General features: G+C 37.3%; 1 protein-coding gene across 1 annotated transcript in view; it reads left to right on the top strand.

Annotated features, from left to right (window-relative positions):
* Mdga2 (MAM domain containing glycosylphosphatidylinositol anchor 2) overlaps positions 1-26,506 on the top strand; it is a 794,049-nt gene that overhangs the window by 479,951 nt on the left and 287,592 nt on the right. The window contains 1 exon segment of the mRNA XM_052738256.1: positions 21,256-21,452. Coding sequence (XP_052594216.1) covers positions 21,256-21,452 — 197 coding nt within the window.

Genomic DNA, 26,506 nt, shown 5'->3' with positions numbered 1-26,506 from the left:
ATTGCCTGGTCACAGAAAATGGCCAGTTCTGGTGCTGTATCCCCCCATTACCAAGAGTCTTCACTAGGGTCACCCTTGTCAATTCCAGGGAGTTTCCATTGCACTGAGTTTCTACTTTAAGTCTTTCCTTTCCCCAGTGAGCAGTACAGTTCTCATTCTCTTTGGCTCTGGTTGTTGCACTCTCTCAGTGTAGAACTGGAGAAGAACATGGGGTAGTAGTCATGACTTCATAGAGAGTACCATGATTTTTTGGAACAGAGTCTGAGCACAACGAGAATGATGGTCAAAGAAACAGAGGAGTTGATCAGTATATTCAAATTAATCATTGTTTTAAAGGGGTCTGGAGAGATAGCTCAGTAGTTAAGTGTGCTTGCTGCCGTTCTAGAGGACCTGAATTTGGTTCAGAACACCCACACAGGTTGACTCACAGCCTCCTACAACTCCAGATCCAGGCACTTGATGCTTTCTTTAGTGTCTGTGGACACTTGCACTCAGTGCAGACACAGGCACATGGTCATACACACACACACACACACACACACACACACAATTTTTAAAAAGAATCATTTAAAATGCTAAATCTTTTCTTCAGCTGTGTTGTATTTTTTGTTTCTTGAAGTGTAAGAATTTAAATGTATGTGTGTATTCATGAATGTTTATGTTTGTGATTTTGATAAAAGTCAAATATAATGCTTTGTTATTAAAGATGGCAGGTATGTTGCAAAGGACATGTCAAAAATATGTCTTATGAGATATATGAGCAAGGAAAATATAGGATTTGGAGTATGTTATTGATGTACACTATGAATGAGAGAACGGTGTTGTCCTAATGTTTATATTTTCAATACTTGTGAAAATAACCTCTTATACATAAATGTAAACATAAACTGATCAGTATTCAATTTAAGACCCCTCAATTACTTACTAGCATTCTTTTAGGGTTAAGATTGTCTGAGTGGAAGATCTGCTATATGTATTTTCCTTCTCCAGGTGGACCACAAAAGGGTTCATGACAGAGAATAGGCTGGCCTGGCCCCGGGCTGGTATTCTCTGCCTGTGAAGGTGAACAATACAATAATAGCAAAGAGTATAGGGAAATTTTTCCTATAAGAAGCTTTGTCTGCTGATATTCCCCTGACTCTCAGACAGGGAAATTTACTATTCCCACACTTACAAGATTTTCTACATTTGATATTAATGAACAGCATTACAGACCCTAATGTGCCCTGTGGTCAGAAAAAAAATGTGTTGAGTAAATAAATGTATGTCTAGTGAAATAGGATGTTTACCATGTGTAATAAGTACAAACAAATTTAAAAACAGACGTTGAATATTTAAAAGAATTTATGTGCTGGGTGTGGGTCCTTCTTTGCATGAACATATATTATCCACATATACACATTCAACTTCCTGGGGACAAAAAGCCTTAAGTTTAATTAGTAGCAAGCATTGTAAAATTCCTGAAGGGATTAAATTAAAAGTAACTCAGAATAAAGATAATCACATAGAACAGTGTAGTAATAATTCCAAAATTAAGAAGAAAAGGAAAGCCGGGCGGTGGTGGCACATGCCTTTAATCCCAGCACTTGGGAGGCAGAGGCAGGCGGATCTTTGTGAGTTCGAGGCCAGCCTGGTCTACAGATCGAGATCCAGGAAAGGCGCAAAGCTACACAGAGAAACCCTGTCTCGAAAAACCAGAAAAAAGAAAAAAAGAAGAAAAGGAAATCATATCATTGAAAACGAACAAAGGGGGAATATTTTTGTATCCAAGTTCTTGTTTTTGACACCAGAAGATAGAAGACAGTAGAATGACTGAGACAATAGGGCAAGTAGGTATCCTATAGCCAGTGATGATGCCACTGTCTCTGGGGTAAAAGAAAACAAATTCCCACGGTATGCAGAACTCCAATGCAGGCATCACTCATTACAGAAGCAGAGGACACAGCCTAAGAAAGACAGCAGGGAAAGACAAAATAGAGACCGCAAGATGGGAGGGCCAATGTGTGTGGGGGGCGCAGCTTGGAGAACTGTGATTAAATCTCTGGGTGCTGGTGGATAGAATGTGTTCAATCGCTTGCCCCAGTGATCAGATAGGTGAATACCCTAAATGTCATCACAGAACTTTTTTTCAATGACTGTGGAAGCAGATGCAGAGATCCACAGCCAAACACCAGGCAGAGCTCCAGGATTCCAGAAGGAGAGAGAGAGGAGGGATTCTGTGAGGAAGTGCATCAGGATCATGATGGGGAAACCTGCAGAGACAACCAAACCAAACTAGTGAGAACTCATGAAAGTTGGATCAATGACTGTGGAGCTTGCATGGGACTGGACTAGGCCCTCTGCATGGCGAGACAGTTGTGTAGCTTGACCTGCTTGAGGGGTCCCCTGGCAATAGGATCAGAATCCATCTCTGGTGTATGAGGGGGCTTTTGGGAGCCTACTACCTATGATGGGACACCTCCTGCAGCCTTTAGGCAGGGGGAAGAGCTTGGACCTGCCTCTACTGGATGTACCTCCCCATGAGAGGCCTTGCCTTCTAGTGGAAGGAAGTGAGGGTTGGGTTTGAGGAGGAGGCTGGTGGGGTGGGAGGAGGGAAGAGAAGGATCTTTGATTGTGTGTAAAATGAATGAAAAAATTTTCTTAATAAAAGAAAAAGAATGTGTTCAATAGGGATCTAACTACAAATCGGAAAGCTGTGAACTTCCATAAGAGAGATTAAAATAATGAAGCAAAACCTAGGAAATGAGGGTAAGATTAAAGAAAGAGAGAATATATATATATATATATATATATATATATATATATATATATATATATATATATATACATATATTTTTTTTTTTCCCCAAAGGTTTTCTGTCAGAGGCAAGGAGCAGAAGTATCAGAACCTGCCATCAGGCTTATTTAAATGTTTTTCATTGACATGAAGGGAAAAGGGAGAACTCACTAGCTGTCACTGTGAAGGCATCTATACAGTGTACAGTTTAAGCTGTCTACAAACAAATGCTGAATTCAGTGGACAATATGCAGCCTTTGTTACTAATAATGATACAGAAATGAATGCTTATCTTCCTTATTTATAACTGAATGCAAAGTATCTAGTAATAGACAACAGAAACAGATAGAAAAATAGGAAAGCACAAATCTTGGCATATGAAAATTCAGGGCAAATGGGGAAGCATTTAAAAGCATTTGCTTCTCTTGCAGAGGATCCAAGTCTGATTCTCATGGCTTGTGCCATGGAGCTCACAACCACCTGTAACTCCAGCTCCAGGGAATCCAACACACTCTTCTGTTTGAGCACTCACATGCTTGATGATATATATATATATATATATATATATATATATATATATATATATGTGTGTGTGTGTGTGTGTGTGTGTGTGTGTGTCTGTGTATGTGTGTGTTTAAAAATAAAATCATGACAAATTATAAAAAGCATCTGAAAGTAGTAAGCCTCTTACAATTCTAATGAAGTAGGGAAAAAAAAGCAAATATTTGGCAAATTTATAATAAAGAGACACAACCTTAAATTAAGCTCTGATTTTGAGATACAGAAGAGATTGTAACATTAAGAGATAATTCATGATGTTCTTAATGGAAAAGTAAAACGTAAATGGTGAGATACTGTCTTGTAGCCATGTCAGGTGAAAATACCCCCTTTTAAAAAATTTCTCATTTTTTTTTATTGGTCTCTCATGTAGTATATACTGAAAGCAGTTTCCTTTCTCTCCTATCCTCCTAGCCCATTCCTCACCTTCCCTCTCCTCAAGATCCACTCCTCTTCCTCTTCCCTTCAGAAAAGAGCAGGCCTCCCAAGGATATCAATCAAACATAGCATTTCAATTTGCAGTATGAATAGGCACATCCCTCATATCAAAGTTGGACAAGACAACCCAGTAGGACAAAAAGGATCCCAAAAGCAGGGGAAGGAGGCAAAGACAGTCCCACCCTGCTCCCTAGCTCCCACTGTTAGATGTCCCACAAGAACACCAACCTACACAACCATAACATGTATTCAGCGGACCTATGTTAGCCCCAAACAGATGCTCTGATTGTTGCCTCAGTCTCTCTGAGCCTGTGGCTAAGGACTCACCTTTCTTCACTGCACACATCCGGATGACTTTCTGCTTTTTGCTTTGCCTAAAATAAAAAAGAGCATAAATGTAATATAATCTCAAGGAGGAATTTAAAAAGTTTTGTGTTTGTGTGTGTGTTTTTTAGTTTGAATAAAATAAAACACTCTAGACATTAACTCTAATACAGGAACCAGAGAATAACCAACAATGTGTGAAATTGAACAGCACCAATGAACTAGGATCGGAGAAGCTGTCTTAGCAGAGCTTGTAAGCTAAAAATCTTCCCTGTCACATTACTGTGCTTTTACATAGGAACAAACAAATTCATATAGCACAGTAAATAAATCAGAAGGAGTTCCTATTATATTGGAACTTGAATATACAATAAAGGTGGGATTCAATTCCTCGTCATAGAATGAACTATTAAATAGGGCTACTGAGTCTATTCACTCATCAGAAACAAACAAAGAAAACAAAATCTAACTTATTAATCATATCACATCCAAAATTCAATTTTATATGTAGTAAACCTTCATTTTCAATGTGGGAAAAACTAGCCTTATTTCATGAGTCAAGCCTATACATATAGAGACAGTCTATTATTTTGTCCATGAGAACATCTATTAAATAAAAATGAAGAAAACTTGAATAACAGTATTATACTGATATTTTTGAAAAGATTGTAAAGGAAAGGATGATTAATCCAGGTGAAAATTAAACAAAGGATGTTCGTAAGGAATTAGAAAACGAAAGTATGGAATTCCATTTATGAAATCAAAAACTACTCAAGTTCACAATAACCAGGAAAGTGCAATCTAAAATAGCAATGAGCTATCACCTTATGCAATCAAGTGCATAAAAATTCAGAACAGGAAAAAACATGACTGAGATGCAGGAAAAATGATGCGCACATGCTTTGCTGAGGTACATGTTTCTTTAGAAAAGTGACCAAGCAAAATCAGTTACAATGATTTACGTGCCAGTTTTCCATTTAAAAAAAATGTCCTGTCAAAATAATGTACACATTCAAAGACTATGAATGTGATTCCATTCTATAATGACAATGATGGTGATGATGATGATGATGATGATGATTAAATAAATAATACAAATGCTATTAGTTACCCTCTAAACTTAACAGTGATAAACAGTTGCTGAAGAAAACATAGAGAACCCGGGGAAATCAAGTACTTACCTGGCAGCTTCATCCTCTGGCAAGATGCATAATACCTTCCAGCACTATGAAGAATAATCAGTCTTCTTATCTTGCTGTGAACTCTGAGAGCTACTATGAGTGATCTGGAAAGACATGCCCACTGGTGCAATAGTGGTAGGAACATCATGGAAGTAAACAACCACTTTCTAATTGGATTAAGGCCTCTTCCACAAACTAAAACACATATCTGTCACAAATATTGGGGAAGAGTACCTGTAGCTAGACAGGTCATGGGTTCTAGAGAAGAACCTACTACTCTTATTCAGGTCAATGGACATAGTATTAAATCAACCCCTAGCAATGTCACATTACACTCATAGAATAGAACATTTCTTCAGCCTCATCAGAGAAGAGTCTATTCACAGTAGATGGTGATTAACACAGAGACCCACAACTGGTCAAGGTGTAGAGGATAAGAAACTTCTGAATGCTCAGCTCTAAATTGAATATCTCTATTGCATTCCATCCTCCCAATGCTCAGGATCATTGTGGAAGAGAGTACAGAAAGATTGTAAGGACAGAGGTTATGGATGACTGTAAGGAAACACTACTTCCAGGCACAGCAGAACAGTTAGTTGCACATATGAACTCATGATGGCTATGATAGTATGCACAAGTCCTGTGAGAGTTCAAGCCAGACCATATCCTAACTTGGGAAGGAGAGGTAGTCACTAAATTCCACTGTTAGCTGAGTTGCTGTTGGCAATTAACCGTTGGGAGTAGAGTCAGTTTTCTCTAAGAGTGTATGCCCTGTTGGAATGAACATGCTCTAGTGGAAGCACACATATCCAAGAATCTATGGAAAGCAGAAATTGCACAGTTGGACTCTATAGGTTTTTAGGAGAGAGAGAGAGAGGGAGAGAGAGAGAGAGTTGTGTCTATAGGAGTAGAGGAGGTTCTGGAAGGAGTTGGTTGAAGGAATGAAAATGATAAAAACACATTGTATGAAATTCTCAAAGAGCTAATAAAAAACAGAAATAAGGGGTTGGGGATTTAGCTCAGTGGTAGAGCACTTGCCTAGCAAGCACAAGGTCCTGGGTTCGGTCCTCAGCTCTGACAAAAAAAAAAAATAGAAATAAAATGAGGGGAAACTGAAGGAACTATACAAGGGTTATTACTCCAGGCCATATGAAATTTGAAAAACTTTTTCCCTAGAATGATATGCAGAACAATATTATCAAGGATCTGTACAATGTGTAACTACATGTGTTTTTAAAAATTGTTGCAAAAATGCAACAGATTCTAGTTTGTGTGAGTAGATGATTCACACAAGAATGAGTCTGAATTCTATAGATAACCTTACTGCTGTAAATGTCTTGCTTTGAGAAATGATGTCCTGAGTAGCTTTAAGAAGTTGGCTGTGAGTATTCATTTTCTCTGTTTTCTTTTATGAGTTACCAGACAAAATTAGCTGTTGTTTAAAAATCACCATGAAGGAAAAATATAAAGTATTTCTTCTCAACAATTATAGAAAATTTCTTATTGATTTATTGAAGCAAACATGCTTTTGAGTTGATATCTAAAGAAAATGCTAAAAATTCACTGGTTCTGATCCATTGCTCATAATAAAGTGTTCTGTTCCTAATGTCCAATATGTCTAAAGAAGATTTAATAATTTTGTTTCGTTTTTTTTTTTGAAGGCTTCAGGGTAGCCCAGTGTTATTGAGGTTGTGCTATAGTACAGTAAACATGTCTATAGTTTAATATTGTCTATTGTTATGACTATTCATTGTACAATTATTCAAATCTTATCCCAAAACTGGTAAAATAATGTACACTACTAATTTATTGCCTCTGAGTATATTGTGTAGCTATTTGTCTTTAAAAAAATGTGTATTTTCTACATAGGATTTCTAAGGTATCTGAAACTTCCCGGAGGGAAAGATGCCATCCAATATAGCACTCATTGTATCTTTGCCATCTGGGTTTTCAGATTCATTTGGTTTAATTCAAAGATTAAAAGACAGAAAAATTGGACCAAATGGTGGAGTAAACCCCTGTGGAAAACACACTTCTGCTGTGATTATTTTTTAGATTAATTGACTCCTTAACTAGCAACTACACCCTAGGACTTCAGCTGCAATTCATAATTGATCCTCATAATACATGGATTCATTTGGCCAGTACATGCTGGCAGTCAGGTTAACCATTTCATGTCACTGAAGTACACTCAATAAATAAATCCATATTGCATCAAACTGCCTTCCAAGTGCCAATGTTTATACTCTCAGCCTCAATCGAAGAAGCCTTTCTTTTCAGTGAACGGCTGTGGATGCAGGGACTTATGGCTGCTCAAGATGCTAAGACTAAGTGATGGTTGAAGGCCATTCCTAAAGAAGATATTTATATCACTCTCTCAAAGCCACAGCAGCCCTGTGGAGGAGTGGCAACACTATGAAGAGCTGGAATATAGGGGGAAAGCATATGAAATGCCATCTTCTGGTCATGACAAAAGCACTGCCATCAGGAACTCAAAGCAGTTTACTTGTGTTAGGACTGTACAAGACTGTCCTGTCAATAATCAGTCATGAAATGGGAGGGCTCATGGGCCCCTACTCCTTACATGTGAACCATTGGCGATTGATGAGTTATCATAAAGGAGAAACCATTGACTTTGTTTATACACCCACTGGTGAGCCCGCCAGCCTTTAATGGATGCCACCAAACCCATGCCCACAAATGTCCCTGGTTAGACTCAGTGTGTCACAAAACAAAACAGAAAAAAAAAAAGGCAATTGAAGGTTATCCTTTCGGGTCTATGGCCTCTTCAACCAAGGATATTTGGTTAAGTTTACAGTGCTAAGAGTGAATTCCCTCATGTTGAGCATGTTTTAAATCCAATTAGACAGCTGTCAATTACCCTCAAGTCTCCAGGCCATGTATATTGTAACTGGAGGAGTGGTAGTTTACTGACATTCAACATGATCCACATTGAACTAAAACTTTTGCCAATCCTTCTCAATGGCCAGACACCGGTCTCACTACACACTTATAATTCACCCAATGCAAAAAGCCAAATCACAAGTAACCCTTTATTTTCTCCCTTTCCACAGCACCATATCTAGTCATACATATAGCTCATTCATTCAAGCCTTCTCTCCATGCCTATTGACAACATCTTGTCTCAATGGTCTTATATAAATTTATGTAAACTACCACAGAATCCTCTTCCATTCTTATTAATTTTGTCATTACATTTGCCACATTAAATTCTCTCACGCAGAAATAAGCTATTATGGTATTTCTGAAAACAAAGCACGTATTCTCTAAAAGACAATGTGATTGATTTCCTCTACTATCCATGGGGAGAGTAATGGTTTAGCTCATTTTTATCTCTCAAATATTCCATAGTACTATATTATGTCTCTAGCATAGATATGTAGTCTATATAAAATTTACTCTGATATCTTACAAGTTTATACATACTATTTCCTCTCATACTTTATTCTCCTAATTTAGAATTAGCTTCACATATCATTTTTAAAAAAGATTATGTAATTATTTTATTCAAGACATATTTATTTTCCCTTCTTGCTTTTATTCTCTACAGAAATTTTAACTAATTCTAGTGTTTTCTCACATTACTCATTTTCTTGACTTATAAATTACAGGGTTCTTGTAAATTGGTTTTTTTTTTTTTTTTGGTTTTTCGAGACAGGGTTTCTCTGTGTAGCTTTGCGCCTTTCCTGGAACTCACTTGGTAGCCCAGGCTGGCCTCGAACTCACAGAGATCCGCCTGGCTCTGCCTCCCGAGTGCTGGGATTAAAGGCGTGCGCCACCACCCCCCGGCGTAAATTGGTTTTTATAATAGTATATTTACAGATATGTAAAATTAGGCAATAAAATATCAGGTACAAAAATTTAGATTTAGATAAATGTGGTTATTATAGTAACCCTAATACATCTGCAGCTACAAAATATTAATCCTTATGAAACTTAGCTTCTTGAGATAATAAAAGATAAAGTTTCTGTGAACATGACATTTGTTGCTCTTCTTCAAGTTTCTTCTAAAATAACTAATATCAAAATATATACTCAACACATCTTAGATCCATCACTGTTAGTCTGGGATTCCTACACTGTCTTGAACACCTGCATGTCCCATAGCAGTATGCATTGGCAATAGGAATTCAGAAAAAAGTATGAAAGGTTAAAGTAGGCAAGTAGTTCATTCTTCAAAATATGCAAACTGAAATATGTGGGAAGTTCAGACTGTTTTTCAAAATTCTCTTCCCATTTTATCTAATGCTGATGAAAATCTTATCATACTATATATCCTCTTAATGGACTTGTTCCTAACGTGAAGGAAGGTAGCACACATCAGATTCTTTTTTTCTTGGAATGATTTTAATCTGCAAGTGTCTGACGTCTTTAATCAAGCAAAATGTTTCAAGAAAATTACTTCAGTTATAAATGGTTAGCTGCCAACGGTAAGAGCAAAAATAAATTCCCTTAAGTAATTATTATGATATATATGGGTAGCCTTGCAGAAAACTGACACCGGTCATATCACTAAGAGATTTGTCTTACTTAAGATTGATTTATTGGGTCTTTATTGAGTATTTATGTAGCTTATATTGGTTTGTAAGAATAAAAATCTGACTAAAATAAGGGCCCTACACATATATGTAAAAACTTACTAGGAAATTTTATAAGTTATATAATTTAGATATATTTAAGACAATTTTGTGTATCCAATAATGCACTTATTAATTCACATCATTTTATAAATTAAAAAAAAAACCTACCCAAAGTTAAATGATTTAACTGTTGGGTTGGATTTTTGTTTGTTGTTTGTCTTTTAATTCACATGCTATTTACTTTAATCAATATTTTTCCTGTGTAGGTGACTATAATTTCTAGAAGTCTGAGATTTTTATATATAGGCTATAAATTAATATGAATATATTTTATAAAAAATAGCTCCTTGGAATGTTATAAAGGATATAATTTATTTGACCTCTTAATGAGCTGTGTTCAGCCTGAAAGATCTATCTGTCCCAGGACTGAGCCTCTTCATAACTGAGCATCTAGTGACTTACAGCTTCCCTTGTAGAAAAGTTGTGCAGTTGGACAGGTCCTAAACTCAGGACCTCCATCCTGATTATCTGGAGCCTTTGTAGTAATGTATCACAGTTTACTATTTCCCACAATCTAACCCTTGCTTAAGAAACATCTGTTTGCATGTAATCAACAGTTGATCCTTGAGGAACTTTGGTTTTGTTTGTTTGTATGTTTTGTTGTTGTTTTTAGGGGTGTTTGTTTTTGCATTTTTTCCCAGTTCTTGGACCAAACCACAGCTTCTTCATGCTAGGCAAGTAATCTCCCACGTTAAGTCCATTTGGGACAATTCTTAATGTATTTTCTCAATGAATGTTATTATCAAAATATGATATGCCCCAAGTATCCTTTCTATGTGGTCTAAAAAATTTGCATTTGATATGTATTTTATATATATATCCATATATATATGATCCATTCCCATCAGCCAGCTAATCAGCTGCCCTACATTAAAGGGAAAGCTAAAGGCCCCAATGAGAACAGTGTTGATCCTTGAATGCTACAGTGGTCTTTATAAAAAACAAAACAAAACAAAACTTCATCTATGGTGAGAAGAGACAACCCTGAAAAGTAACACACTATGAGTGCAATCTCTCAGGCTTTGGGGTTATTCAGGGGAAAGAAATAATATAAGAATAATGGAATCAGTTTCTTCTGCATTCCATTCATACAACAATCAAAAACTTAATGAAAGGATGACTGTAATTAATCACTGCTTGAGAGTAGAAGATCTCTGTAACAAAATATAAAGAGATTTCTGTTTGGTAGCACAGCAGAGGCTCAGACGAGGGAGTTTACTCTGTTTAAGGTACAACTTCAAGCTGGCAGTTTATGAAGTAAAAAACTCTGAAAATCAGATTTCCTTAAGCAGTTCAGGCCTTAAGGAAGTAGTCTGTTCCTTTCAGGGGCTATCACTTCCATCTTCTTTGAAATGATATTGAAAATTATTGACTTTGAGGCAATACGTACCCCTCAGAATATATTGTCTGCTTTCAATCATAGTCAATAGATAACTACATACGGTCACTCTATGGCATGACTTTTCCAAATTTGGAATTGGACACCTTCAATCCTAGCACTCAGAAGCAGAGGTAAAGGATTGCTGCAAAGCACAAGCCACTCTGTTCTGCATAGAAAGTTGCTGGCCAGCTGAGGCTATATAAAACAGCGGAACCCTATCTCAGACAAGGAAAGAAACAAACATACCAACTAACAATAATATTACTTTTCATTGAAACTGTTATGTTTTTAAACGAGAGAGAGAAAAAAAATTTGTGATCCAAGAAGAATGTAGACTCCAGTAGCAGGAGTTATTACAGTGTGTATAGAATGAGATCCTAAGACTACAGAATTAAGTGTGATGGAGAATAAAATTGAATGAGCTTGTGGATAGAGGAGATCAAGTGAGAATGAAAAGTAAAAGCTTATTGACACATGAGCACTCTGGCATGACGAGCTCTTAACACCTTTGGAGGTAGTGGGGAAGACAGGGTTCCTACTGAGTGAAGTGTAACTGCCACCATTACAGAGCAGAGTGCTACAAAACAGATTTATGGGCTTGCTAAGGCAAATATCAGCTAAGGTCCAGAAATAACAGTGCCGGACCCCATTCTGTATAAATGTTTAGAGGATGCTCCACTGACTGAAACAGTAAGAATACACTCATAAGTGAAGCATGGATATCATTGAAAAATTTCATTGCTCACAGTCCTTTCTAGACAATGTTGATGGACAGGAGATGCTGTCCATCATATATAATTGGGCTTGGCATGATTAGTGGGCGTGACATTTTCTCAAGGTCATAGATATCAGGTTATAGTGCTTAGCTGTCACAGGCAGGGTGAGTATACTCATCTCCATTAATAGCTAATTTGAATGCATCCAGCACTCTAAGCCCACAAAAAACGTGGAGATTCTTAGGATATATTATCCCTGAGGAAAAATTAAGTAGACAGCCACTCAGTACTACACAATATATATGGTTAAAATAAATTAAATATGTATAATTAAAAGACTAAATATGGACAATTAGAAAAAACTATGTTTCCTGAGGCAATTTCAGAATATGCTTATATTGACTAAATGGGCAACTGAATAACTTGGCGGCATCACCCTGAGTATGTTTCATGATGAGTCAGTCACCAAATTCTTTCTAGCAAGAACATGCATCCATTTACTTGCAAAACAATATGCTGAGGAAAGGAGACCCTTGGGATATTTTAGAGATGTCACTTGCAGGATCTGTGTTGGTCTGACTGAATAAAGTTCTTCTGTGTGCATGCTGCTATAGTATTATCTTGTCACAGTATATCCCACATCACCTAGACATGTTAGTTTTGTAGAATGATAGAATGGCCTTTTGAAATGTCAACATAACTTTAAAGATAGAATCCAGTGAGGAGAAGGTGCTTTTACCAGATTAGAGTGAAATTCTAAATCAGTGATGCTAATTACATGATGCTTTCTTTTTTTAAGCAGAATTCATGGACCTAAAAAACAATGAGTGACTCACTACCATCACATCCAATGACCCACTGCAACTGATACTTCTCTTTCCACAATGTGAGGCTTTGCCAGTTTTGAGGACCAGTCCCCAGAAAAGGAAAAACTTCTTAAGTGACACAGGAAGAATCCCATTCATCTCTAAGCCATGGATATTAGTTACTTTAGTCTCCTCTATCAGGAAACAACACATAAGAAGAGGCACTGTCTTAAAACAAACAGCATATACATTCCACAGAAATAAGACATAGCAAGACAGCAAAGAATGTGCCGAATGCCCACTTACCCCAGTGAGACTTTTGTTTTGTATTCTCTTTTCCATATTTGATGGTAAATAAGTCAACTCATCAAGCATGACTGAGAAAGGCATAGTGACCAAGATATCTACTTTCTGTGCATCAAAGTTCTAATGACCACACAAGGAAAGCTACCCATGTAACAAAATATATGAGACAAAGGTGTGAGGGTTCTCCAGAAATAATAATAGTACAAGGAGATGATGAATGTGATCCCACCACAGATTCTTTCAGAAATTTCTCCCAGGAAATGAGACTACCCAGAATCCTGGCTTAGCCTTTCTCAGCTAGAGCTATCACATCTCACAAGTAGATCTGAGCAATTATTCTAGTTCAAAGCCAGATTTCCTGCTCAGGACTACAGCTCTCATTCCTCTTACTGCTGAGACTATTGCAGCTAATGATCATCAACAAATTCCCTTTCTAGAAATCATTACAATCCAAACAGTGCTGGTGCTTTCAAAGGTCCCATATCCTGGTGGGAAAAAGAATTAATTGAACCACAATGTTGGCTTAGAAGATATTAACCAGTACACTTGCTATATCAGCACATCTCTTAGTTTCCTGTTGCTGACATCCACCTATGAAAAATAATTTTATTCAGTATTTAGTAATATGTAAAAACATAAATTAAGGAGTGTGTGAATATACAGTAAATACCAAATATATATTAAGATACATCTAAGTGCTATATGTATATTACTTAAATGATATGTACACCACAAAAATATACTTAGAATGTACATATATACTTACATATGCATAGGTATTTAGAATCTACTTCTAATATCTCATTTGCTTATATAAATCTTATTCAGGATTGCTGATTTTAACTTTAAAGAGAAAAAATTCATGGGTGATTCTGACAGAAACTCTGCAAATAGAATGTTTAGAAAGCTGTTATCACAAGATTAGATTCTTAGAAGGCTAGTGACCCATGGCCCAAATTTTATGCAGACCAGAATAAAGGATGCATAAATGATTGTTCAGATCTAGGTCATTCCCACCTGAGCTTGATCACATCACCCCCAAACAAGAAAAGATTTAGGAATACATCTGCAAATGGGTACTGGAAAGGATAACGTTATTGTTTTGGTTTGGATATGAATGGCCCCTTAGATTCATGTATTTGGACACTTGTTCCCAGCTAATGACACTGTTCAGGGAAGGTGTGGTAGCTTTCAGAAGTTGAGACTTGCTAGAGGAACTGCATCACTGGATGCAGGCTTTTGGAGTTTTGTAACCTCATCTCACTTTTTAGTCTCTCTCTCTGCTTCCTATGTGTGAATGAAATGTCGTCAGTGTGCCTTCTATGCACCAGGATAACCTCCCATTCCTGCCTCCATGAGGAACAGTGATCTGTCTGCAACTCCAAACTCTCTTATGTTGTTTCTGTCAGTGTATTTCATCACAATGACAAAAAGGAAAGGAATATAGCTATTAATGATTCAGATACTCAGGAGACACCATTGTTATGTCACAGCCAATTGCTGCTCGCCAATTCTGAGGGAAACGCTTTTTTTAAACAAGAAAGAAAATAAAATGTGCGCAATCACATACAGTTAGTCCCTTATTCAAGTGGCTAAACTGAATTCAGTTCACCAGTCTGCTGGTGGATTAGGTCTATGTGAAGAGCTAATCATGATGTGAATATTTCATAGGCTTGAGAATCCCCAGAATCCCAACTTATTAAGATCAGACAGCACATGTCTCTTCATGGACAGTAGAGTGAATCTGAACTGACAGTCCTTAATCTTTCACCAAAAGCAGCAGTTGTTCTGTTAATTTACAGTACTAAAATTAGAGGCCTGTGAGGTAGCTGTGAAAAGAGTCTAATGTGGGAAGAAATTTAAGGAAAAAAAAACTTAGGATGTTGCAAAACAAGAAATCAAAGTGGGACTGTCAGGTAATTCATGTTTTTAAAAGACTGTCAAAAGAACTGAGGAATTTTGAATTCTGTCTTTTTTTATCTCCATCACTAGCTGTAACTTCACTAGTAGTGTTGGCTTTTTATTATTTTATACATCAAAAGAATCTTTCCTAAGGAGCTGTGACTTTTTAAACATGCCATGTCCCATATGCTCACATCCCTCTTTATTATGCATATGTACACACTGTAGCTTTTCTCCAGGCTTACACTTAAAAGCACTTGTCGTCTGGAGTCTTTGATAACCTGAGCAAATGGCCAAATGCCTCATCTGTACTTATTTAGAATGAGAGTTGAGAGCCTATAGGGTTATGACATAAAGGCCGGAAAACCCATGGAATCAATGGGAGTTATTAAGGAAAGACCCTAATACTAACAATTACATATTGATAGCAAAGGCTAAATTGTGTTGACTGTTTACTGTGTGCCCATGTTTTTTTTAATTTAATCTTCTCTCATGTATTACATCCCAAGTGCAGTTTCCTTTCCCCCCACTCCTCCCAGGTGCTCCTGCCACCTCCCTCTCCCCAGATCTACTCCTCCTCCATTTTCCTTCAGGAAAGAGCAAGCCTATCAGGGATTTCAACCAAACATGGCATAATAAGTTACGGTAGGACTAGGCACAAACCTTTGGATCAAGTCTGGACAAGACAAACCAGTAGGAGGAAAAGGGTCCCAAGAGCAGGCAAATAAGTCAGAGATACCCCAACTCCCACTGTGAGGAGTTCCACATGAACACCAAGCTACATAACCATAATATATGTTGACAACTTAGCACAGTCCCATGCAGGCTCTGTGATTGCTGCTTCAGTCTCCGGGAGTCCCTATGAACCCTGCTTAGTTGATTCTGTGGGCCATGTCCTTGTGGTATCCTTGAACCCTCTGGCTCCTACTGTCCTTCCACAGCCTATTCCTTGGGGTACCCCAGGATCCACCTAATGTTTGGCTATGAGTCTCTGAATCTGCTTTGTCAGTTGCCTTTTTTTTTTTTTTTTTTTTTTTTTTTTTTTTTTTTTTTTTGCCAGGCATGGGCTCCCTCTAGTAGCTTGGGCCTCAAGCTGGACCAGTCATTGGTTGGCCACTCCCAGAAGTTCTGTGCCACCATTTTCCCAACACATCTTGCAGGCAGGACTGATTGTAAGTCAAAGGTTCTGAAGTTGGGTTGTTGTCTTTATCCCTCCATTGGAAGCCTTGCCCGGTTACAGAAGATAGCTGGTTCCGGCTTTATACACCCCATTTCTAGGAGTCTTCGCTAGTCTTCGAATAGATTCCAGGGAGTTTCCACTGCACTAGGTTTCCATATCACTCCCCCAAATACCCTCCAATTCAGGTCATCTCTCCCAGTACTCTCTGCCCCCAACCCCCACCTGACCCCTGCTATTGTCATCCCTACCCACCCCACCAGTTCACTTGCAAAATCTGTCTCCTTTTCCCAGGGAAATTCATGTCTCCAACCTTGAGCCCTTCTTGTTATTTAGCTTCTCCATGTCTGGTGATTGTAGCATGATTATCCTTTACTTAACAGCTAATATCCAATTATAAGTGAATACATACCATGTTTGTCTTTCTGGTTCTGGGTTACCTCACTCAGGATGAGTTTTTCTAGTTCTAACCATTTGCCTGCAAATTTCATGACACTTTATTGTGTAAATGTACCACATTTTCTTTATCCATTCTTCTGTTGTAGGACATCTAGGTTGTTTCCAGTTTCTACCTATTATAAATAAAGCTGCTATGCTATATTTGTATACATAAATGACCCCCCAAATTCTACCAGGGATCTACTATAGCTGATAAACACCTTCAGTAATGTGATGGTATACAAGATTAACTCAAAAAAAATCAGTAGCCTCCTATATATAAATGATAAATGGGCTCAGAAAGAAATCAGAGAAACAATGTCATTTATAATAGCAACAAATAATATAAAATATCTTGGGGTAACTCTAACCAAACAAGTAAAAGACTTGTATGACAAGTACTTTAGTCTTTGAAGACAGAAATTGAAAAAGATATCAGAAAATGGAAAGATCTCCCATGCTCGTGGATAGGTAGGATTAACATAGTAAATGCCAATCTTACCAAAACCAAGCTAAAGATTCGATGCGATCCCCATCAAAATCCCAACTCAATTCTTCACAGACAACACAAGAACAGTACTCAACTTCATATGAAAAAAACAAAAAAACCCAGGATAGCTAAAATAATCCTGTACAACAAAGCAACTTCTGGAGGTATTACCATACCTGACTTCAAACTCTACTACAGAGCTATAGTAATAAAAACAACATAAATACTGGCATAAATACAGACATGTGGATCAATGGAATGGAATTGAAGACCCTGACATAAATCCACACACCTATTAACCTCTGACTTTTGACACTGAAGCCAAAATTATACAATGGAAAAAAGAAAGCATCTTCAACAAATGGTGTTGGCAAAACTGGATGTTGTCATGTAAGAAGAATGCAAATAGATCCATTTATATCGCCATGCACAAAACTCAAGTCCAAGTGGATCAAAGACCTCAGCATAAATCCAGTTACACTGAACCTGATAGAAGAGAAAGTGGAAAGTAGCCTTGAAATGCATTGGCACAGGAGGGTACTTCCTGAATATACACCAGTAACACAGACACTAATATTGACAATTAAAATATGGGACCTCCTGAAATTGAAAGTAAAGGACACTGTCAATAAAACAAAATGACAGCCTACAGAATGGGAAAAGATCTTCAACAACCCCACATCTGACAGAGGGCTGATCTCCAAAATATATAAAGAACTCAAGAAACTAGAGATCAAAATACCAAATAATCTAATAAAAAAATGAGGTATACATCTAAACAGAGAATTCTTAACATGAAAATCTTAAAGAATTGTTCAATGACCTTATTCATCAGGGAAATATAAATCAAAGTGACTCTGAGATGTCATATTACACCTGTCAGAATGACTAAGATCAAAAACACTGATGGGAACTTGAGGGAGGGGTTGGGCAGGCTGGGCACAGGAGCAGGAGATGTATTGAGAGCAGGACTGAGGGGGAGAGTAAGGAAAGAGACATGTTGATGCAGGGAAGGAGAGCATTTCAGGGTGAGGGTGAAACCTAGTACCAGGGAAACTACCAGGAATCCACAAGGATGACCCCAGCTAAAATTCCTAACAATAGTGGAGAGGGTGTCTGAACTGGCCATCTACTATAATCAGATGGTGACTACCCTAATTGTCATCAGTGAGACTTTACCCAGTAACTGATGAAAGTAGATGCAGAGATCCACAGATAAGCACTGAAGAAAGGGAGGAGGGGCTGTACAAGACAGGGGGTTCAAGGTCATGACAGGGGAACCCACAGAGACAGCTGGCCTGAGCTAGTGGGAACACATGGATTGAGCCAACAGTTATGGAGCCTGTATGAGACCAACCTAGGCCTTCCATTGTGTCTAACAGTTGTGTAGCTTAGTCTGCTTGTAATACTCCTAGCAGTGAGATAAGGACTTGTCCCTGGCAGTTAGCTGGCTTTTGGGAACCTCTTCCCTGTGACAGATTGCCTCACCCAGCCTTTATGTGGGGCAAGGAGTTCAACATACTTCATGTGCCATACTTTGTTCAAGTCCATGGGAGGCCTGTCCCTTTCTGAATGAAGATAACAGAGGAGGAATGGATGGGGAGGGGGTAGATGGGATTCAGGGGCTGGGGAAGGGAATAGGAGGAGAGGAAACTGTGGTCTGTGTGTAAAATAAATGAAAAAAATGTTAATTAAATAGCATAAAATTTAAAAAAAATAAATAAAGTTGCTATGAACATAGTTGAGAAAGTTTCCTTGTGATAGTATGGAGCATTTTTCGGGAATATGCCCAAGAGATGTATAGCTGGATCTAGAGGTAGATCTGGTACCATATTTCTGAGGAAAAAGCCTTTGACAAAATCCAACACTCCTTCATGATAAAAGTCTTGAAAAGAGTAGGGATACAAGGAACATATCTTAACATAATAAATGCAGTTTATAGGAAGCCTATATCTAACATCAAATTTTTTATTAAGAAAATTTTTTATTCTTTTTACTTACCAATCACAGATCCCTCTTTCCTTCTCCTGCCCCTCCAGTCTCCCCGCCAAACCACACATCATTCCTTTCACAAGAAGGTAAGGCCTCTCATGGGGAGTCAGCAGAGCCTGGTACATTCAGCTGAGTCAGGTCCAAGCCCTTACCCCTGCCTGCATCAAGGCTGTGCCAGATATCCCACCATATGTAATAGGCTCCAAAAACCCAGGTCAATCACCAGGGAAGAATCCTGATCCTACTTCCAGGGGCCCACTTAAGCAGATCAAGCTACACAACTGTCTTGCCTATGCAGAAGGTCTAGTTCAGTCCCATGGAGACTCCACAGGTATTGGTCTAAATTTCATGAGTTCCCACTAGTTTGGCTTGGTTGTCTCTGTAGGTTTCCCCATTATGATCTTGGTGCCCCTTGCTCATAGAATCCCTCTTCTCTCTTTTCGACTGGACTACTGGAGCTTGGCCTGGTATGTGGCTGTGGATCTCTGCATCTGCTTCCATCAGTTACTGGAGAGAAACACAAAGCAATCCCACTAAAATTAGGAACATGACAAGGCCGTCCAGTCTCTCCATATCTATTCAATGAAGTACCTGAAGTTCTAGCTAGAACAGTAAGACAACTAAAGGAGATCTAGGGGATACAAATTGGAAAGGAAGAAATCAAAGTATGTATCACTATTAGCCAATAATATGATAATATGCATAAGTGACTCCAAAAATTCTACCAGGGGACTCCTAAAGCTGATAAACACTTTCAGTCAAGTGGCTAGATACAAGATTAACCAAAATTATCTGTAACCCTTCTATATACACATGTCCATGGTTTATGAGCTCTCCCATTTATTAATCCTCCCACAGCATTAATAATATAGTGCCCTTTTACTGAAAAGGAAGATCACTAAAGTTAAATAGTCTTTCAAAGTTATACAGCTGAAAGGATGTTAAGTGGGCTGTGATGGTAATTAATAGCAAGTGTTTACATCATTCCTAACAGTCTACGCTGGTTGGGTTCAGTTTCAGTGTTTTGGTTTCTCTCTCTCTCTCTCTCTCTCTCTCTCTCTCTCTCTCTCTCTCTCTCTCATTCTCTCTCTCTCTCTCTCTCTCTCTCTCTCTCTCTCTCTCTCTCTCGGCTTTTTTGGAGATTATAATTTAATTGCAACACTTCTCCCTTCCCCTTCCCTCCTTTCCTCCAAAGCCTCTCATCTACCCCTCACCATTCTCCTTCAAATTCATGGCCTCCTTTCTCATTAATTGTTATTAATTGAATATATTCATGCATGTAATAACAATTAATGTATGTATATATGTGTACGTATTCCTAAAAATAACCTATTGAGTACACATAATACTAACTTGTAGATGTAACCAACCATCTTATTGAATAAGAAACACAGAACCAATGCAAAGAAGAAAGCCAAGAGATCAGAGCTAAGAGCCTTACCCGTCTGCTGCAGCTAGCCTCTTCAGCCAAGAGAGCTACTTCCTGTATTTTTGTCTTTATACAGACTTTCTGTTCTGCCTTCTCATTGGTTGTAACCCAACCACATGACTGCCTTGTCACTGCCTGTCTGTACAGACCTTCAGGTCTTCTATGGTTGGTATTGAGATTAAAGGCATGTGTCTCCAATACTGGCTGTATCCTTGAACACATAGAGATCTACCTAGCTCTGCCTACCAAGTGCTGGGATTAAAGGCGTGCACCACCACTGCCCAGCTTTTGCTATGGCTCTAATAGCTCTGACCCCGGGGCAACTTTATTGATTAACATACAAATCACATTTTAGTACAAATAAAATATCACCATACTAACTGTATGTGTTTTCAGGACTGACAATTTAAATTTTGTTCACTTTCATGAAATCTTTTATAAGTGGCTGCTGGCAAGGAGGTTGAAAATGTAAGAGCTTCTGCGCTGTTTCAACAAATTTGAAAAAACTATCAAACTTTTAGATTTTTGTTTTTAGGTTGAAATTTTCTTTGTTATTAATTAAGCATTCACAGCACCACCATCAGTAAAAGCATACATCATTGGCCAGGGCATGAGTTGACAATACTTTAGAAGTTGTGCATCTTGTAATGTTGTTGCTTGCCTGTTTTTATTTCTTCTAGACTTGGATGATCCAGTAGTAACTGTTCATCAAAGCATAGGTGAAGCTAAAGAACAATTTTACTATGAGAGAACAGTGTTTCTCAGATGTGTGGCCAATTCCAATCCCCCTGTGCGGTACAGCTGGAGACGTGGCCAAGAGGTGTTGCTTCAAGGATCTGACAAAGGAGTGGAGATTTATGAGCCCTTCTTTACCCAGGTAAGAGATTAGGAACAATATTCCTACTCTAGCTGACTGTGATAATTTCTTGACTTGGGCAACAATGAATATTATAGCAACTTGAAAAGACATATTCTCCAAATCTACTCTTTTGAAAAACAATACACATTTGATTGAAAGACCAGCACACCTAGATACAACAAGTTTTATAAGTGATAGTTGAATTTGAAATGCTGATTCCTGAGATCATATTTCTTCATCCATATGTTTACCTCAGTGTCCTTTTAAAAAGCATTACTGTATACTTCACTGATAAATTTGATTGAAAATATATTTTAAAGGAGTAATTGCAATTTTCCAACTTGCAATGACAAACTTAAATTGTTATGTCTTTTCCTTTAATTACTATTATTACATATATATGCACAGACACAGAAATATATGTGTCCATAAGAACACCCTGAAGTTCCCATTTGGTGTTGCTAGTATGTATATGTTTTCAGGGTTGACCACTTGATATTGGATCACCATTTAGGAGCCTTTCTACTGTAGATGATTAATTCTTCCTCTCTCAGTAGTTAGTCATTAATTGCCTGTAGCTCATATCTGAATGTAGGGCGAATGGAATTTCCCCTTTCTACAGTGACATGTCTGTCATTGTTTACTTTGTTTGGGTTTTGTTTAGACAGCCATGTTAAATCATGGGAGTAGCTTGCCTTTCATTTCTAAGAGAAATAGCTCACAGCTGACTTCTGGATCCTCTGGCTCTCTCTGCTCCTCTTCTACGTTCTCTGAGCCTTGGGTGTGAGTATTGAGCTATAGATGTATCAACTGGGTCTAAAGACCAGTATTTCAGTAGTTCTTTGCATTTTGACCAGTTGTTGTTTTTCTGTAATGGCCTCTGTCTTTTGCAGAGAAGCTTCTTTGAACTGTACATACTGGTAGGTACAAGTATTTAGAATGAAGTTGGAAACTTTACTGGTTTAACTGAGTGGCAGTAGGAAGTTCTTCTCTAAGATCTATGACTTCACTAGCTCTTTGTTTCAGGTACCAGGCATGGGATCCCTTCTGCTAAGTGGTCCTAAAGTCTAATTAGATAACTGTTGATTGTCCCCAAATTGTGACTATTGTACCTTTATGGGTATCTTGTTGTGGTGGTCACTATTCTGGCTTATGGGCATCACAGCTGGATAGGACTACTGGTTGTTTTTCTCCCTTGGCAGATTACATAGCATTTTCATGTACTGTGAATGTTAGTCCTGAAGGAAGAAGCTTTCCAATTAGATCCAGCTGGATTCCTTGTGGTCCTGTGTCTAAAGTACATTGTGTCTTTAGTAATAGGGACTTACATTTAATATCTGGGAGTAAAACATGGGAAACAGCAATAACCTACATTTTGGGGGGAATCTTGGATATTTCTGACCAAAAACTGGAAAGGAGGTTTATCATGTTTAGTATTGAAATTTTTCTTAGTCTATAGGTCTTGGAAAGGGAAGAAATGTTACCTTTAATTATCATAACTTCATTTAGATTGTATAAATGTGGATACACATATATTTGTATGCACACACAATTTAATCCAACCAAATAAGTTCTATAAAATTTCTTATAAAGAAATGTCCCATCATGAACTGGACTTAAGCCATGTATTCTAATGGAAGTTTATGGGTTTCTTTCTTGACTGGGTCATATTTGTTTTGTTTTATCGCAGGCATTACAAATGCAAATGACTGCTGAAACTGACATGGCAGAAAGACTATGTGACTCTGCCTGGGAGAATGACCTAAGATCTGATAGGTCCTGCAGGGAACCAAATGTGCACACCCACTCTTGAGAAAACAGCATCTGCTGCTGCCAGGTGTCTCTACTTGGACCCTGGGCTACCATTTTGAAACTCTGCTGAATCCAAACCTTTTGCAGGATTGATCCTGTGGCACATAAAAGTTTTACATGATTTTTCAAGTGAGGAGTTACAGACTAATCTGTTTCTCCAAAACTATGCTAATTGATGAAAATTAGAATACACTGAGACATTCAGGTCTAATTCTAACCTCAAGCACGTGTTCACAATACCAACAAAAAAAGTGAGGAGAGCTTTTTTCCTACAAGTCTACTTAGCAGCCACCAGCACCCTCATTTGTGGCTGGTAATTGCCAACAAAAATTGAAAGTACTATGATTTTGCAGTCATCTTGTAGTGGAAAGCAATGCAATTGATTAAACATATTTACTTTAACATGATAACATGTTGTCATGTTTTAATTTACAAATTTATCAATTTATTTTTTCTGCATTAGAAGGTAAAAATATCATATACTCTAATTATATAGAACTTTGTGGTTAAGACCACAGATTATTTATCTACCTATAAATGGTGACTTAGATTTAAAATTAATTATATGCTATTGTCTTAAAATATTACCCAAGGCCATATTTCCTTTTGTGATGACCTTGCTCTTTCATATTGTGTTACTCTTTTTTTTTTTGGTTTTTCGAGACAGGGTTTCTCTGTGTAGCTTTGCGCCTTTCCTGGAACTCGCTTTGGAGACCAGGCTGGCCTCGAACTCACAGAGATCCGCCTGGCTCTGCCTCCCGAGTGCTGGGATTAAAGGCGTGCACCACCACCGCCCGGTGTGTTACTCTTTTTTTGTGTTTTTTTACATTTACATATGTATATATCATATATATGTATAATATACAAATATATATACATCATCCTTGTATTAGTTTTTACAGACATTTTTCCACTGACTGCTAAGAATACTTTATCCATGTTCTGATCCTGTAACAACAACCTTAGTACTTTATTTAATATTTCTCAAAATTTCAGATACTAGAAAGCTGAACATTAAGGTACTGGCACCCAGCAAGGGCATTCTAGCTACATTGTAACAAAGTCAGGGAGCACAAAAGAAGCACAAAGTCACTCCTATGATTGACGTACATACTCCTAAAATAAAGGAATAACTTTATATGTTAGGACTTAGACATTGCTGTAACTGCCCTGTGAAGGTCCCATCTCCCAGTACTTTCCCAGTGGCAGTAAAATCCAGCATCCATTGTGGAGAACACACACAAACCACTGTGGAGTTCTTTAGCGCTATAGTCTAGGACTCCTGTAGTTTATAATGCAAAAAGGGAACCTTGATCTGCCATGTACAGGATATGGGAAGATCTTTGTCAAATATAGAGGTGTTGAGACAAAACTCCTTCCTCTCTTCCTGACATTGTTGATGTATGAGGAAGTGGTTAAGGGAAAGAGGATTATAGTGCAAGGAAAAAGTAAAAAGAAGTTAAAATAGAGACTAGCAAAATGGTATAGGAGCATGTAAAATGCCCATAGTAGCATCAGAAATAATAATGAAGCAAAATGATTCCCTAATGATATTCATGCCTGAAATACACAATAATTTCTCTATGTGGGAAAGAGTTCACTGTAAAGATGGGAGGATATACTGGAATAATGCTGTATAAGGATTCAGATGAAAGTTCATATACCTCATACTTTTAATGTTAGGAAATTAAACTTCTGTGAAAGAGATTAGATTTTCAATATTAATTCAATTCAATAATGTCTTTTTTTAATAAAAATAATTTCAAAGATGATGAGATGACTCTATCTTGTGTGCCTATGCATACAGGCTAATAACAACATCAATTTGAACTGAATATTTATTTCACAATCCTCTTGAATAACAAAACCTTATTCATAGTTTCTTGCACTTATTATTTCCAAAATGAAATCAGCATGTATTTTTGAAGCTGATATGAAATCTCAGCCACATAATAAGTTTAAGAGGAATAATTATCCTTTTCAAAGCTCTACTCATTTACTGCTGAAAGGGAAAGGCAAGCATATATTTATATGTATCTTATGTTTATAATAAATTTGAGGTAGAAATTAATATAATTTAGACCAGTAGTTCAATAATAATATATATTGGAAATAGTATTTTAAAGGTCTAGTCTATTTTGAAAGTAACTTAAATATTATTGCAGGTTATAGGTATTTTTGTTTTTTACTATAGAATGTCAACATTGGAACAGCCACAGAGTAATATATAATTATCTTCTCCTGAATTATTTCACAAAACAGTTTTTGGACTGTATTTATTGGCAAATATAAAATACTTTTAAAATTAAATTATAAAGTTTCTGTGTGATTGCCAATAAATGTGAATTTGAACATTAGAAGTTGCATATTTACTTGCCATTTTCCTAGAATGTTTATAAAAACGCTCATGATATCATCTTGTGCATTATAATAACATCAACTAATTATAAAGCTGGACATATTTAGATGAATTACACCATCAGTTACATTAAGGCTAGTTAAACTAAGTATATAATTATACAATAATCAAATCAAAATTCCTTTTAAAAATGTGTAGAATCTCACATGCAAAAATAATCCTAATATCACAGAATATTAAATTTATATGAATGACAAAATAAAACTAAAATTATATGATAAGGTAGTTTTAAATAATAATGTCTAAATTATACAGAGTAACATATGAACACACAAACCATTTGAACCTGTGCATACATATCTATATACACATTCATATACCTGTTACTATTGGATGAATTATGCATAGTTAGAAAATTTTTCTACTGAGATCGCAAGATGAATCATGAGTAAAGACATTTGCCACCAAGTATGATGACCTTGTTTGATCTCCAGAACCTGTTGATAGGTGGAAAGGCATTCTCTGACCACCACATTCATGCAGAACAGGTGCACAATCACACATGTGTGCCTACACACACATACACACACACACACACACACACACACACACACACACACACCTCATACACACAGAGGCACATGAATTTATTTTATAAATTAGAAAATTATCCTTCATCACTTAATGCATGTAGTGAATTAAACTTGTAAGGTACAAACACTTTCTTAGTTCAGCCTTATTTATTAGTCCCTCTCCTCGTCACAAGTTTATAGGTTAAGCTTGCATTTTACCTTAAGGAATTATTTTTCTAGGGCCTCTGTAATTTCACGCCATCTGGAATCTTGATTTGCAGCTATAAGTACTGATCATCTAATCTCTTCTAGAGCTGCCTGCCAGTCAC

This window comes from Peromyscus californicus, unplaced genomic scaffold (genome assembly GCF_007827085.1).
Source record: "Peromyscus californicus insignis strain IS unplaced genomic scaffold, ASM782708v3 Scaffold_15__1_contigs__length_86483966, whole genome shotgun sequence".
In the NCBI taxonomy this organism is placed as follows: Eukaryota; Metazoa; Chordata; class Mammalia; order Rodentia; family Cricetidae; genus Peromyscus; species Peromyscus californicus.
The sequence above is the reverse complement of the archived record's forward strand: the minus strand, read 5'-3'. Positions and strand labels throughout refer to the sequence as shown.